This window comes from Anser brachyrhynchus (assembly GCF_964034855.1).
Source record: "Anser brachyrhynchus genome assembly, chromosome: 1".
Lineage (NCBI taxonomy): Eukaryota > Metazoa > Chordata > Aves > Anseriformes > Anatidae > Anser > Anser brachyrhynchus.
The window spans coordinates 130,755,427-130,771,588 of NC_137694.1; the positions used below are offsets into that span (position 1 = coordinate 130,755,427).

The 16,162-nt window shown below is 39.0% G+C and overlaps 1 protein-coding gene across 5 annotated transcripts in view; it reads left to right on the forward strand.

The window, feature by feature from the left end:
• CTPS2 (CTP synthase 2) overlaps positions 1-16,162 on the forward strand; it is a 74,495-nt gene that overhangs the window by 21,771 nt on the left and 36,562 nt on the right. For all 5 annotated transcript variants that reach the window (XM_080562599.1, XM_080562596.1, XM_080562597.1 and 2 more), the window contains 3 exons: positions 486-580; positions 1,494-1,556; positions 2,170-2,213. In XM_080562599.1, the coding sequence (XP_080418725.1) occupies positions 486-580; positions 1,494-1,556; positions 2,170-2,213 (202 nt within the window). The remainder of the gene's footprint in view (positions 1-485; positions 581-1,493; positions 1,557-2,169; positions 2,214-16,162) is intronic.

Genomic DNA, 16,162 nt, shown 5'->3' on the forward strand with positions numbered 1-16,162 from the left:
ACAAAATAGTTTCCTTACAGTGCAGGCAGTTGTCAATGGTTTTGTTTGTTAGATAAAAGCTTAGTAAATGCCTATGGCACTTTGAAAACCTCTTTGTTAAGAGTTGTTGGGCTTTCAATTTGTACTTGTAAAGGCATGTAATTTATTGTCCAAATGCATTAATTTCTTCAGTATTACTTAGTACCCATAAAGTTTCAGTTTTAAGATCCTAAAGTTGTGACTATGTATCTAGTTTATTCAAGCAATATATATTTAAGCAGTGAGAACTTCACTGTGAAGTGTGGGGTAAGATGAGACAGCCTGTGTAGATGAGACAGAAACGTCCAAATTTAAATTCTGTGTATTTGGAATGATAATACAAAACGTGCCTTTCATGCACTGTGCTTGCTGTTCTGTAACCTAAAAAGTCTTTCTAAACTTGTATGGACTTCTTTTGCTGGCTTGATTCTACGTGTTGGATGTTATATATATGGCTTTCATTGCAGTGGCATTCTTGTCCCGGGGGGGTTTGGAATTAGAGGAACGGAAGGCAAACTCCAAGCTATCTCCTGGGCAAGAACAAAGAAAAAACCTTTCCTTGGTAAGATCATTAGTGTCAGAATTTACTGTCTCTTGGAGGTGTATAGAAAGCTAATTGATTTGATATCTTAAACAAACAAACAAACAAAAAACTTTGTAGACTACCTCCTCTACCCCCTCCACCCCAGCATGTGATTGGTGAGTAAAAAAGAACAATAGAATCAATATAATACTAGGGAGGGATCCTGTCTTGGGGAAGTATGTGTGCTGTTGTGAATATCTGCCTTGGAAATAATGCCCCGGCTCACTACAGCCGCTGTATGAGGAAGGAAGAGAAAGACCATTCCTACTCCAAAGGCTTTATTTGCTATATTCACATTTTATTTAGAGAATCTGTGCTTCTCAATTGAATTAAATCACTATCATTATACTTATTAATTCGTGTGCAGAAAACATAGCTGTCTTTGGACACATTTGCTATGTTAAATATTTTTTGTTGATATATTGATCTATCTTATTACAGTAATGTCTAAAGGTGCCATCTGGCCTATGAGCTAGATGCTTTTTGTGTAAATGCCTCTGAAGCTTTGGTTCCTACCCTAGATTTTTTACAATTTTATAAGTAACAGCAACTACTTTGGTTAGTTGCTAAAGTAAAATTTGATTCTGGACATAAGCAAAAGCTTTAGCTTTTGTTTATCTTTACAGTAATTATTAGCAAAATAGATGGGAGAGGAAAAAAAGCAACAATTTTTTTGCACGATTGTTTCATATATATTAACAATATGCCAAATTTTGAAGAATCTGTTTTACCTTGAGTTGCTGTTTTTGTTTTATCTATTTGGTAAGTCTGTGTATATACACTGGGTACCAAGATTTCTAAACAAGCAGTCACATTTAAGATGAAAAGAGCAAGTACATTTGCTGTCCTGCTCTTTGTGCTGTTAAATTCTGTGGTTTTGTTTTTCTTTTAGGAGTTTGCCTGGGAATGCAATTAGCAGTTGTGGAATTTGCAAGAAACTGTTTGAATTGGAAAGGTAAGCTCAGAATGCTAGTGTGGATATGATTTGCTTAGAAGAAATATTATTCTGTACATGAAATATGTATCTATTATTAGATATATTATATAGATCCCGTGATTATTCTTAGCTCAAACTGTTTGTGTTGCAAGAGCTAAGCACTCTGTGCGCAAAGGAGTAGGATCTATGCCGATTGCCTGAAACCTGCTTCCTGACTTAAAGAGTGTAGCAGAAAGTGTGCTTGTGGTTCACTCCTGTAGTCTTGCTCTAGAGTGCACGGGTGGTGATGAGTAAAAGGTGAGAAGGGGTTTTCTCACTTTCTTTTGCATACTTTGTTAGTTAGAATAGCCAAACTGTAGCCATTGCAGTAGTAATTTGAAGAGTTTTAGCTCACCAGTGAACTATTACCACTAAGAACTGAGAGGAAGAAAGTTTGGGAAGTAGGAAATGGAGTATGCGTGACTGAGGCCATATAATCCCCGTGGCTGTTTCAAAATTGGTGCAATATGTGTTTTAACACACGGGATTGTAGCTCAGATGCAGGCAAGTCCTAAAATGATGCAGAACTGTTCCTATGAGTCTGTAGTGTGTGTAGAACAATGGTAATGAGTTTATTTTGAACTTCTTTCAGATGCAAATTCTACAGAATTTGACCCAGACACAAAAAACCCTGTTGTAAGTGCTGATTTTTCTCCTACTTGTGTTTTGCGAGCATAAATCTTATGTTAAAAAGGGAGTTAACTATGTAAGTTAAGGTTTATCTATACTTTTACATGGTAGGACATGAAAAGGTGTCCATTGTCCTTATTCAGTATTGCTTAAAAAGGTATTTTGTTTTTGAATAGTCCCTTGCCTTCACCTGCTAACTTCTCAGATTTGCTGTGGCTTTATTTTTGTAAGTTTTGTAATGGTTTCCTTGGCTGTAGGCAAGTGGGAGTAGACAATGTTTAAATTGGCTTTACTAGATAATAAAATATAAAGGGAAGCTGGAAAGTGTAGTACAAAGCTATTACCAGAATATAATTTTATATTAAAAAAAAATAGAGAATTTATGGAAAGATGATTTTTTTTCTTTCCTTTATTTGAGTAGTATTAAATAGGCACTCCTTCCCCTCTGCCCCCATCCCCAAAATGCATATGCATCTCACAGTTCTCCTCTTGAGAAAAATTTTAATGCTGTAAATAAGACAGGGCTCTCAATATAGGATGCCAGTGGTAGAATTTAAGAGTGGAGTTCCTACAGATGTGTTCTAGTTCAGGAGAGTATGGTATCACGTGACCATAATGGTAAAGCAAGAAAGGGTTTGTAAGAAAAATAACAGAAAAGTACATGTAGGAAAGCACTACCTTAGTGCAGGATCTTTTAGTGGATTAGGTAGGTGGCTCATGATGCAGAAACAAGTAGCTTATTAACTTCCTTCACAATAATTTTGTTGGGATTTGTAAGTAAAATGTATTTTTTTTCACATCTGCTTAGTCTGTAACATGCAAATAGCAGTTTTTTAAAGTATTTGACCTGTTTGTCCGTGTTGTTTATACACATTGGAGGGATAATCTAGTCTGAACTTTTGAAGGTAAATTAGAGACCTTCAGGGTTCCAATCAGTGTGAGACTTCGTGGTGGGACATGTACTTAGGTGAATAAAGGTAAACTTTGTATTTGGCGTCAAATCTGTGGGTTTGGCATCGTAAGAGGTCTCTTCCTTCACCCTTCTTGAATGTACTTTTTCTCCAAAGGGATCCATTTCATAATAGCAATGTGTTATAAAATGTGGAAATTGTTGAAAGTTTACTGTAAATTTTGGGGGAAGCAAGAACAGCAGATTGATTCTGGGACATCTTTGTTTCTAGGACGTTTTAGTGATAGTTTCAAATGTACAGGATACTTTGCTATTGCCAGGTAGAATAGGGCAGAGTTTCGTCTTCTATTGCCACATTATATTTATTCAACTGCCAAAAGTGATGTTTGCAGTTTTTCATGGTACTTACTCTTATTTTTCTAGTAATTCAAGCATCCTTGCTTCAGTAGGCAATGACTGTAACACTATTAGAGATGATGTTGTTGGTGTATTTTTTTTGCTTTAAATAACTGATAGACCTTGATTTTGTCTAAATCAGCATCAGCTTCTTTGGAAGAAGTTTGAAGCTAATTTGGATCATAAAACTGGCTATTTGGGCTCATGATTATCTTTACATTATTAACTGTGATGTGCTCTAATTGCAGAAAGTTTCTGCTCCTCCATTCTAATAAACTGTTGGTTTTGGATTAGTACTGCCTAAGTTCTGATGCTGAGAGCTGGTGGTCTAAACTAGGCATGTAGGTCTCTCCATTAAAATGCAGCAGAAAATGCTTGCAAATAACAAGTTGTTCGGTTTTGCACACCTGCCCTACTTCACTGCATGATGGGAGATCCTTCTGCCTGGTGTAAAGTAGGCTCCTAATTTTCAGGGACCTGAAGTCATGGAGTGTGGGATACATCTTACGTAACTTCAGATGACTGCATTTCAGCTGGTCACCTCAGGTACCTTTTCAGGATGCAGTCAGATCATGTATTTCAGAAGCCTGCTTCAGGAAGGGGTGAGTCACCCATTGGAATTGCCTGTTTGTCTCCAGGATTCTGAGGATTGTTCACAGTAGCTGGCTCAGATGCAGAGCTCAACATTTAGCCAAAGTCTGGAACATGGAAGCTTGTCTGCTGCAGCCCTACTGGCAGTTTTTTCTGCTATAGAAATGGTAGTGTTTATCAGTACAATATAACATCTTGACATCTCAGTTCCGGGTGAGAAACAGCTGTGAATCATCCCTATATGATTGCACTAGAGGAATCTTGCACTATCAATAATTATAACTGAGAAATAATCTGTTTTAGCAGAGTCTGTCTTATGCTAAAAAACTTCAGATATTCTATATAATAACAAATCAATAAAAATGATTGGAAGAGAAGCAGATTAGTAGAGTTTGTGAACTACTGAACTGATGTAGATGTTTCATTATCTATGAAGGTTGGAAACACCATATCAGCACTGATAATATCTTGTGATGCCACCGTGTGATTCAGCTGAGTCCTAATTTAGAACCAAGCCAGTGTACTTTTCTTTTGGTTCCTGCTCCTTTGGAAACTGAAGGGGGAGAAGAAAAGCACTAGTGAGTCAGCAGTTCTATTTTCTTTAATTTTTAAGAAGAAGGAAAAAACAAAAAATGTAGTTTGTCAGGAGAACTGAGGGGCAGCCATAAAATATGCATCTTCCTGTATCCCTTCTCGGTTTGTTAAGCATTCAAATACTCAAAACAGTTCTTACCAAAATAGTTTCTTCTAAAGTACACATAAAATCTTGGTGTACTTTGCTTCATTATTTGCCTTTTGACTTTGTCTCTAAAAGTTGTTGTTCTCATTCTCCTATTTCTCTGCATCTGTGAAAACATGAACTTTTTTCAATTAAAAATAAAAACTGAGATTGTCAAGTAATTAACTTGGAATTAGGCTTCCAAAGGAACTACAAGTGACTGAAATGGTGAGAAATGATTATTGTTAACTCTCTCAATTAAAATGGCACAAGTTCTACTATAGAAGAACATTGTATTAGTAACAAGTCCTGAACACTTTTACTTTTAAAGTTTTTAGTGTGAGGCAATGTAGCTTGTTCTGTTTTGAATAATAATGTACAACTGAACATGCAAATACAGTGTTGCATGCAATGCTGAATATTTGTTTCATTTCAGCTATTCATCCATTTCTTATTCTATTGACTACCACTACAACAATATTACTCAACCTGGGCTCTGTAAAATCACCTGTGAGAAAAAAATCCTAAAGCTGAATATTGATGTGGTGAAAACTTAGAGGAAATTCCAGATAGAATTTGAAAATATTAATAGTCTGTGGGTTATAAGTAGAATTTGAGAGATTTGAAATTATTTGATATTTTTCATTACAGTTTAAATTCAAGATGTTTACTCTGAAGAAAAAAGAACAATCATAGAATCATTAAGATTGGAAAAGACCTCCAAGATCACCTGGTCCAACCATCCCCCTACTACCAATGTCACCCACTAAGCCATGTCCCTAAGCACCATGTCCAACCACTCCTGAAACACCCCCAGGGATGGTGGCTCTACCACTTTCTTGGGCAACCCGTTCCAATGCCTGACTGATCTTTCAGAGAAGAAATGTCTCCTAATTTCCAACCTAACCCTCCCCTGGTGCAACTTGAGGCCAATCCCTCTAGTCCTATCACTAGTTACCTGTGAGGAGAGGCCAACCCCCAGCTCCCCACACCTTCCTTTCAGGTAGTTGTAGAGAGCAATAAGGTCTCCCCTGAGCTTCCTGGAGAAGACTCCAGCCTAAACACCCCCAGTTCCCTCAGCCGCTCCTCACAGGACTTGTGCTCCAGGCCCTTCACCAGCTTCGTAGCCCTGTTCTGGACACGCTCCAGGGCCTCGATGTCCTTCTTGTAGTGAGGGGCCCAAAACTGAAGGCAGTACTCGAGGTGCGGCCTTACCAGAGCAGAGTACAGGGGGACGATCACCTCCCTGGTCCTGCTGGCTACACTATTCCTGATACAAGCCAGGATGCCATTGGCCTTCTTGGCCACCTGGGCACACTGCTGGCTCATGTTCAGGCGAGCATCGACCAACACCCCCAGATCCTTTTCCTCTGCATAGCTTTTGAGCCACACTCCCCCAGGTCTTGAGCGCTGCATGGGGTTGTTGTGGCCAAAGTGCAGGACCCAGCACTTAGCCATGTTGAACCTTATCCCATTGGCCTAACTGGAACAGGTTCACTGGAACAGGTTCACAGGAACAGGTTGCCCAAAGAGGCTGTGGAGTCTCCCTCCTTGGAGATCCTTAAAAGCCTCCTGGACATGGTCCTGGGCAGCCTGCTCTGGGGTTCCCTGCTTGAGCAGGGGTTGGACCAGATGGACCCAGAGGTCCCTTCCAACCTCAACCATTCTGTGGTTCTGTGAATTGACGTTATCTGAATGTCGTAAAAGGTTTTAAGAATTGTTGTTGTTATATTAGCTCTTAGTATTTCTGGAAAAAAATAAAACCAGTAATATATATATATATATATATTTTTTTTGGATCTAGTAAAGAAATTGTTTTGCTCTGTTTATAATGGATGGATTTCATGAAGGGCTACAGAAGCAGATTGCAACATAAGTATAATGCAGGACTGGATAATCACTTTTGAATAATTGATAATAAAAATCTATAAATTAAAATCAACAACAACAACAACAACAAACATTATGAACCCTCACTTTTTTTCTACCCCAATGTACCTTGTGATCTTTTTCGTGTCAACTGTGATTTAAATTAGACCATAAAACCTCTTGCAAATAAAGCCATCAGATTTTGAATAAAAGGTAGGTGGAAGTAATAAGGTGTAAGTTCCAATGTTGTTGATGAGCCATTGATAAGTACATGTTCACAGTGTTTTTTGTTGTTTGTTTCTTTTGTTTTTTCTGGCTAACTGCATACCTACCTGATGAGGATTTTTTCTTCACCATGCTTCTCTGGTATACTTAAGAGAATATTATTTGAGGCAGTGCTATAATTCATACTGAATGCTGCATTACTGTAACATAACCTCCCAGGGAGGTGGTTGAGTCGCCATCCCTGGAGGTCTTTAAAAGACGTTTAGATGTAGCCCTTAGTGATATGGTTTATTGTAGGACTTGTTAGTGTTAGGTCAGAGGTTGGACTAGATGATCTTGGAGGTCTCTTCCAACGTAGACGATTCTGTGATTCTGTGGCCTCTGCGCGTTGACCCGTCCTGTCCAGGTCCCTCTGCAGGGCCTTCCTACCCTCCGGCAGATCTACACTTCCCCTCAACTTGGTGTCATCTGTAAACTTACTCAGGGTGCATTCAATTCCCTCATCCAAGTCATCAGTAAAGATATTAAAGAGGATGGGCCCCATCACCGATCCCTGGGGAACAGCACTGGTGACCGGTCACCAGCTGGATATCACTCCGTTCACCACCTCTCTCTGGGCCTGGCCATTCAGCCAGTTTTTAACCCGGCAAAGCGTGTACCTGTCCAAGCCACGGGCTGCCAGCTTCTCCGGGAGAATACTGTGGGAGACTGTGTCAAAGGCTTTGCTGAAGTCTAGGTAGACTACGTCAACAGCCTTTCCCTCAACCACCAGGCAGGTCACCCAGTTGTAGAATGAGATGAGGTTCGTCAGGCAGGACTTGCCTTTCATGAACCAGTGCTGACTGTGCCTGATTCCCCGGTTGTCCTGCACATGCTGTGTGATTGCATTCAAGATGACCTGTTCAATGATCTTTTGATATAGGAGTTTTGATCTGTTTCCACAAGACCATTTAGCATTAAATTACCATGTTAAGTTTTTGAGTTCGGTTTTTCTTCAACACAGGTTTGATTTCACTAAGGAAAATGAATTAAGTGTATAAGCACTGATCAGTCCTGCACATTTCTTTTCTCATCTTGGTCGATTATTTATTGGTCATGTTCCCATTATATTTTCTTAAGCTTTCTGCTCTACTTTCCAGCCCTTTGGATAATAACAATAGGTAAATTATTGTTGTTCTTTGCCGGAAAGGTAGCTTTTTAGAAAAGTAATGCACTGATGTCAGAGTAGTGCCTAGCATGAGTTTTGTGTTGAAAATGATAATTTTAACCAACAATAATTCCTTTAAGATAATAATAATTCCTTTTAAAAGGAATCTGTGTATTCTGTGAAATGCTAGTGAAGTTGATTCACTGGGTGACAAAACTGATTTGCATTTAGTTCCATCTTCCTTGTCTTTTCTTCTACTTTTAAACTTTGATTGTCTTTTTTGTTTTGTTAAAGAAAATAATGAAAAAGGCTCATAAATTTTATTTCAGGTACATCTGGTACCATTCTAGAAAAAAAAATCCAGAAATAATTCTTTTTTTAAGCTACTATTAATTGTGACCATGGTTTTTCATGACCTATTTCATCTTGTGTAGCACTGTGAAACTTTAAGTATTGTATAGAGTAAAATAAAGTGCATGTTCTACAATCTCAAGAAATTGTGTAGAAATAGATTTTGCCAGTAGGTGACGCTCTTATAACACGTTTATGGATGCCCACTTGTCCCATTCAAGATGTCAGTAACCTGATTGAACTCTAAAATATAAAATGTTTTCCATCAGATGAAAAGGAACATGTGTCCTGCTCATGCAAAGGCACTTCTTAAAATTCTGTGATATTGTGTGTGAAGTAGCTAACGTTGGTTAGTACGCAAATGTGTGTGTGGTGCATTTTGTATTAAAATTAAAGTATATTGTTAATTTAGAAAAGTATTTTTTTTTCATAAACCAGAAAAAATACTGAGTGTTAGGATTTTTGTTTTCTCCCAAGAAACATAACACACTTTAGCAGCTAAAGGGTTTGTGTAAAAGTATGGCCCAGTAGCCTGTAGGAACATTCATATCGTGTTTAAATACCATAATTTTTGAGGCAGCTATGAATGCAGCACTGCTGTGAAGTGCTTTATTCTGCATTCTTTAGTGCGGGAATGCAGGCATGGGAATAACTCATATGGGGTCTTCAATGCACTTGATGTGCTTTACCATTACCGTGAGTCTTAAAGTCCTTAAGTGACACGGGGATCTGGACCTAATTGGTCTATCAGGATAATGGGTGGATGTTGATGGTAAAATTCAGTCCAAAATTTTTAGTTCTATAATAGGATTAGTGCCTAATCCACTGAATTAGTTTTCTGTCAAGTGTATTAGGTTTACATGGCAAGGTTTTGGTAGGAGGGGATCTGCAGGGGTGGCCTCTGTGAGCAGAGCCCAGCAGCTGCCCCATGTCCCATCAGAGCCAGCTCCAGCCAGCTCCAAAAGGGACCTGCAGTTGGCCAGAGCCGAGCCAGGGTGTGATGCTGGTTGGGACAGCAGATTTAAGGAAGGGGAAAGAAAAAGTGCTGTGCAACAGCAGCTGGGAGAGAGAGGAGAGAGAAGCAGCCCTGCAGCCCCCAAGGTCAGTGCAGCAGGAGGGCAGGAGGTGCTCCAGGCAGGCAGCAGCAATTCCCCTGCGGCCTATGGAGAGGCCCCTGGTGGAGCAGGCTGTCCCCCTGCAGCCCATGGGTCCCACACGGAGCAGATCTCCACGCTGCAGCCCGTGGAGGAGCCCCCGGTGGAGCAGGTGGATGTGGCCTGGAGGAGGCTGCGGCCCATGGAGAGCCCCCGCAGGAGCAGGCCCCGGGCCGGAGCTGCAGCCCGTGGAGAGGAGCCCACGCAGGAGCAGGGGTCTGGGGGGAGCTGCCGCCCGTGGGGGACCCGTGCTGGAGCAGTTTGCTCCTGGGGGATGGATGGACCCCGTGGTACGGAGCCGTGTGGGAGCAGTTCCTGAAGAGCTGCTGCCTGTGGGAAGCTCCTGTAGGATCAGTTCGGGAAGGACGGCATCCCGTGGGAGGGACCCCACGGGGAGCAGGGGCAGAGAGGGACCGAGAAGGAGCGGTGGAGACGAAGCGTCAGGGACTGACCGCAGCCCCATTCCCCTTCACCTGCACTGCTTGGGGGATGGAGGGAGAAGAGGGTGGATGGAGGGGAAGTTGTTTTTAGTTTACTTTTAGTTTCCCACTGGTCTAGCTTGTTAGTAATAGGCAATAAATTACATTAATCTCCCTATGCTGAGTCTGTTTTGCCCGTGATTATGATTGTTGAGTGATCTCCCTGTCCTTATCTCAACCCCTGAGCCATTTTCATCCTGTTTTCTACCCCTTTCCCTTTAAGGAGGGTGAGTGAGAGGGCAGTTGTGGTGCAGCTTGGCTGCCCGGCTGAGTAAAAGTTCCCTTTCTCCTCCTTTATCTTTTTCGTTAATTTCCTTTTGATAAAGTAAATAATAATCCTCATGAAATATGCTGAAAATATATGTGTCACAGGGAATTATGCAATGAAAAGGTTAAAACCACAGCAAATAGATGTAATGGATGTTTTAATTTGAAAAGTAATAACTTAGTTCCTATATATACTTATGCATTCTCATTTACAAGTTTCATAACAAAAAGGAAATAAATGCTTATGTAAATATAACTTGAAACTAAGATGGAAATTTGCAGTCGTCATATTTAACGTAGCAATTTTACCTTGTTATTGAAAATAAATACCTTGTTTTTTTGAAAAGTTTGAACTGCTTACCATATGGAAATGTCATCTTATATGAATGATGAAGCTGAACGGGACAGAGTATTAGCTAGTATACACTAGGGGACACTGTCCAAATGGAATAACGTATCTTTTGTATGTTTTCTAGAAAGCATTTTATTTGAATTGCTCTAGAGGTCAAAATAATTAACTCAGGAAAAGCAGGGTTTGTTAAACAACATTTTCTCAAATAACATTTTAGTAGTGTGAAATAAAGACAGTGAGTTCCAAACTAATTTTTAGGCAGCCTAGCTGGAAAGTGTGCCTAGTCAACATGCAGGGAACACAATGCAAGACTTAATCTGTTATATGTCGTATAAATCTTTATTCTGTATTTTTTAAAATCACAACAAGGAAATCTGTGGATTTACATGTATACATATACTGTCCATGAATGCCAGGCTCTTCTCCCACAAAGCAGTGATAGCCATTCTCGTAGACTCCTCACTGTCCTGTACCGGTTATCTTTTTTATCAGCATCACAAACTCATCAAAGCTGACACTTCCATCATTATTTTTGTCCAATGATTTAATTACGTTGTCAAGTGAGAATGAGTCCTGTTTTTGTAGAGAAAAAAAAAATAATGAAGCGAATTGCCACAACTGTTTTCCTGTGAGGAACATTGCCAAGAAGCGTTCAGTCAGTAAGAGTGTTGCTTGAAGATGTTACTGGTTGTATTTACCAGTTTTACTGGTTGAACTGGAACTATAGTGCCTGCTATTGCCTGCCAAAAACGTTAACAAAGTTACAATAACAATTTGAGAAGTATAAACTATTGTTTCCTTTTTCACTTGCCATTTCAGTAGGTGACTATAACCTGAGTGCTCCTAAATAATAGCTTATACTACCAAGACATCCACGTATACCTTGTGAAAAAGCCAGTGTGCCTGTCATAACCAAACTCCAAGTATTACTCAGACAGGTTACTTCAGTCTTGTGGGTAAATTTTGTTTGGGTTACCTTACAAAATTTAACAAAAAGAGCAGGTGCAACAGCTGCAGCATGCATGTAGTCACCATTAAAAATTAACATGTGCACCACCTACTGCTTTATTAGATACTAATCTAGGGCGCGCATGTGCTGTTTGAAAACGTTGCTACTTTCAGCAGTCTTTGGACCAGGACCTGAGAGTCTCTTTCACTCCCCTTTTCTCCTCTTTCGTAGGAATACTGTGTTCACTGTTGGAAGATTCATGTTAAAGTAATAAATCCAGTTTACATTATTAACTTCTCTTCTTCATATGTGACATCCTGATGCAGGGAGTATTCTGATAATATCCCTGATGAGGGTAGTTAGATATTATAAAAATAGTTTTGAATATAATATATATATATTTAAATTTTTTCTTTCTTCATTTTTTATGTCTGTTTTGTACTGTTCTGTCCTGCTTTTATGTTAATTTATTATGGTACCATATATTTTTGCAAGCAGAGTAGATGGTTGAAAATGTCTGATATCCAGATGAAAAAATGTATTATTTTTTTCTGAACACTTCCATTTCCACATACCTGTGGAAATGGGTCCTGCACTAACGGTCTACATCTAATACAAAAAACATTATCTTTCTGAATTTATCATCACATTTCCTATAAATTTTGGTAATTAATTTCTTCTGACAGTTGTTTTTAAAAGGGAAAACAGCTTCATGTATTCTATGAAGTTTGTTTGTTTGAATAAGCCACTTCCTGTTAGTGAAATAACTGAACTGGATTGCACTAGTTCTTAAAATACAGGATTTTCTGTTGAGGTGCAACTTCTTTCAGACCTGTAGCAAAAATTGCTCTTGTTTTGTTTTGCTATCCAAAAGACGTTATTTAAGACGTATTTTATCTGTCTAGCAAGGGAATGTAGATTTGATTCATAATATAGTTTGTGAAAGATCTGGCAGAGATTATATATGAAATCAGAACCTAAATTTCTTTTTTTCTATTGACAGAAAATTGATATTTTTCTCTCTGGCTTGGTGGCATCTCTTTTCTGCACTTGGCATCTTTCTGAAGTGGCAAATATTTGCTTACTTTGTGATGGTGAGAAATTTGACTAGATAGAAATTGGACCATGTCTCTTACTTTTAAATTTGCCCTGCTGTTTAACTTACAGATTTTTCTATATATTTTCTAGATTGAAAATATGTTATTTAGATTGAAACAAAACGTATTTTATAAGACTCAGGTGCAGTATTCTAGGTGAAAATTGGATAACATTAAAAACTTTAGATTTTTGTATTTTATTTCATAGGAGTTTTTTTTATAAACTCCCTACATAGTTATCTGTTTGGAGCTACTGTTTATTAACTTCAATAAAGTTTCATAAACCAACCCTTAAGGATTATTTATGGAGTCTGTGAAACCATTTGGGCACTTAATCTGCCTTTCAAAAGATACTTGCAAAAGTATCTCCTTTTTCCTATCTATTTCATAGGAAGTACAGTGAACATAACAAGAGTGAGACTTACCTTCAGGTACTGTGCAAATTGATTCTGAAGCAGATTTTTCAACCCACCAATGGACAGTGCAGAGGTGCTACCCTCCATTAAAGCATATTGGGTAAAATATTTCAGAAGGTTATCATTGAGTAAATGTTCCATGTTTCTCAGATGTTGTCTTGTAGAATAACTGGAAACAAAGCAGACAATAATAATCCTATGTATCAAAACATTTTTTGAAATACATCTGACACCCAGTTTGTTGGTTTACTAAACATAAAAAATCATCAATACTTAAACTAGATGAAAAGATTATTATTTTTTTTTTTCTGTAAAACTGGCTTAACTCTTATGGGGAAAAATATTTAAATTAGATTCAAAGATTAGAAACACCCAAGATGTTTAGGTCTTGCTTACCTCTCTCAAAATCCAGAGCCTTCAAAAGTATCCAGCACAAGTGAGAGTCTCAGACTGGGGCTACCTTTATAGTTGCTTGCATGCTCCACCCCGATTATGAAACTAGTATTTGTCATTGAGTCAGTGCAGTAGTTCTATTGTGTTTTCAGTAGTCAAAGGAATAGGGTACCTTGGCAGTATAAATGACCAATTTTTTATTTTTATTTTTTATTTTCTGAAATGGGCCATGATCAGCATCTACTACTGCACTTGATATAGGTGTTCTTGGTCTTTATAGGCCATCCTGGAGAGTTTTTTTCTCTTCAATTTGTGTATTTTATACTTCAAGACACATCATACCCAAAGCAGCCTGAAAAAGGCTTCTGTGGGGATACGTATAGCATTTGTTCTTATAATAGACTTTTGGAAATGCTAAAAAAAAAAAATCGTTTTTAAATAGATTTAAGCATATATAAAACATGAAGGAGACATTTGCCCTTTTTATGAGTTGATGATGACCAACACCAAAGCCTATTCTCCAAATCTTGTGCTATTTGTTAGTGTAGGAGAACAACGAATGTGCTCTGGGATGAAATTTTTGTTGCCAATATTAAGAATCCAAACACTCCGTGATGTGAATGGCAAAAGAACGAGCCATTCTTAATGGGAAAGTTGAATCTAAGGTTCTGAAAAATTGTTCCTTTTGGGGAGCGTAACTGAGTATTGTGTTCAGCAGGTTCTGAAATCATGTTCAACTGATGGTCTGTGAGGCATGTTTGAGTGATGTACTGCCCTAGAGGCTAATGCTTCACAGCCCAATACTGAGTGAAGTACTGATGCTGTTTTTGCATAGTGGGATGAGTTGGTGGCTGTGGCTGTGGTTTCCAATCTACCTGATGTCTACTATTGTTGGGTTCTGGTGTTTAGCTCTGTGCCTGCTGCCTAGATCTTTCACCATGAGCATCACTTGCTGAGACAATTTTGTAGATCTCCTGAACCAAGAGCTTTGCGGGTCTGTAGAAGATGGATTTGCTGGGGGGGGGCATTTTTTTGAAACTGCAGGTATATGGGTTTCAGATACACGCCGGGTAAGTTGGAGGTTTCCTGGGTAGACTTTCGTTAGCAAACTTTGCTAAATGAATCATATAGATATACACCTTGCACCATTAGCAGCCTACTTGCATGTGCTTATACTCAACTTCCTGAAGTGTCATAGAGAATGGGATTGGGAGAGTCCTCTAGAGATCATCTAATTCATTATTCCCTTTCCCCTAGATTGTGATCACTGCTATTTATGTTGGATACCTGCTTAAGCTATTCTGAAGTGCTTAAATGATGGAGACTCTCCAGCCTCCTTATCTGCTTTGTTGCTTATCTTTATTATTAGACAATATCTAACTGTCCAGTAAGACACAGGATAATGGCCTCATGCCTTGCTGCACTTAAACCCTTTACTACAAATAGGGAAAACAGACTATTGTCTACGTTCCTAAAAAGGTGTTTAACATAGAGAAATCCCATCCTTTTCTTTCTTCTTTTTTTTTGTTTGTTTGTTTTCCTGTTCAGAAATCCTTGCTAGTTTAGTCTTCCTTTGGGAATCCTTCTTCTTGGATCTACTCACCTTTTCGTGGCTTTCTGCAGTTGGTTTACATCCTCCTCAAGATGCTGTGTTGCAAGCTGTACAGATTGTTCACCACTCTGAATGGATGCTCATGGTGTTCAGTTTTATATAACGCCTGAAGCACTTGGTTGATGGTGGGAGCCTGTATGTAATTTTACAGGAAGGTAGCAGGCTACCGTGTTTGATAGTAGAAGACTTTGTCAAGTTTCTTGTTGCTTTATTCCAAGCTTGTTGTGGGGACGACATATACATTGTTTTCAAATTCAGCACAAAAGTCTGGCGTTAGCTTGAGGGTCAGAGAACTGGGGTCAGGCATCCCCCAGCCTACGTCTGTCCAACTGAGAGATGAAGCTGGAAACACGCTTTCTCCTGCTTGTTTCTTGACTCAACAGAAAGTCAGTAGCTGCTGCTGTCCTCACTAGCAGAACCTCTACTGCTGCCACTGTCGATGGTGGTATCAGTGCAAGTAAGTCTGTGAGTCTATAATGTGTTGTATGGATTAGGACAGTCCCATACGCCAAACTGAGCCATGAACTTTAAGCTCATTCATGACAATAAGATAGAATCCATTTTCTTTTTAATTTCTTTTCCTGAACAAAATGAAAAACATCTGTCTTTCTCCTGCCGTCTTGTTTTTAACTTTTGGTAGATGATGAAATTTTAACAGTAGTGAATTACCAGGTGATCTGCTAATGCTCCCACTTCCCTTCTGCTAATTTAGCTTGCTTATAGCTCCTGCATGTAGTAGCCTTGCAACACTTTGTCCCTTTCAGAAGCAGCGTCAGGAACCTGATATGCCTGATGTGTATTATCATCATAGGATGGCTTGGGTTGGAAGAGACTGTAAAGATCATCTAGTTCCTAGTATTGTTGACATTACAGTATTTGCAAAATTCCTTTAAATTTCAAATGGCTTGTCTTTACTTGTACCACAGGCACTTTGCTGTCACCAGTCTTGAAGATGTAGTGGTAAGCTGCTTAGCAGTATGGAAGCAGAATTGTATTTCGAGGGATAACAACTCAAGGAATTCAGCACAT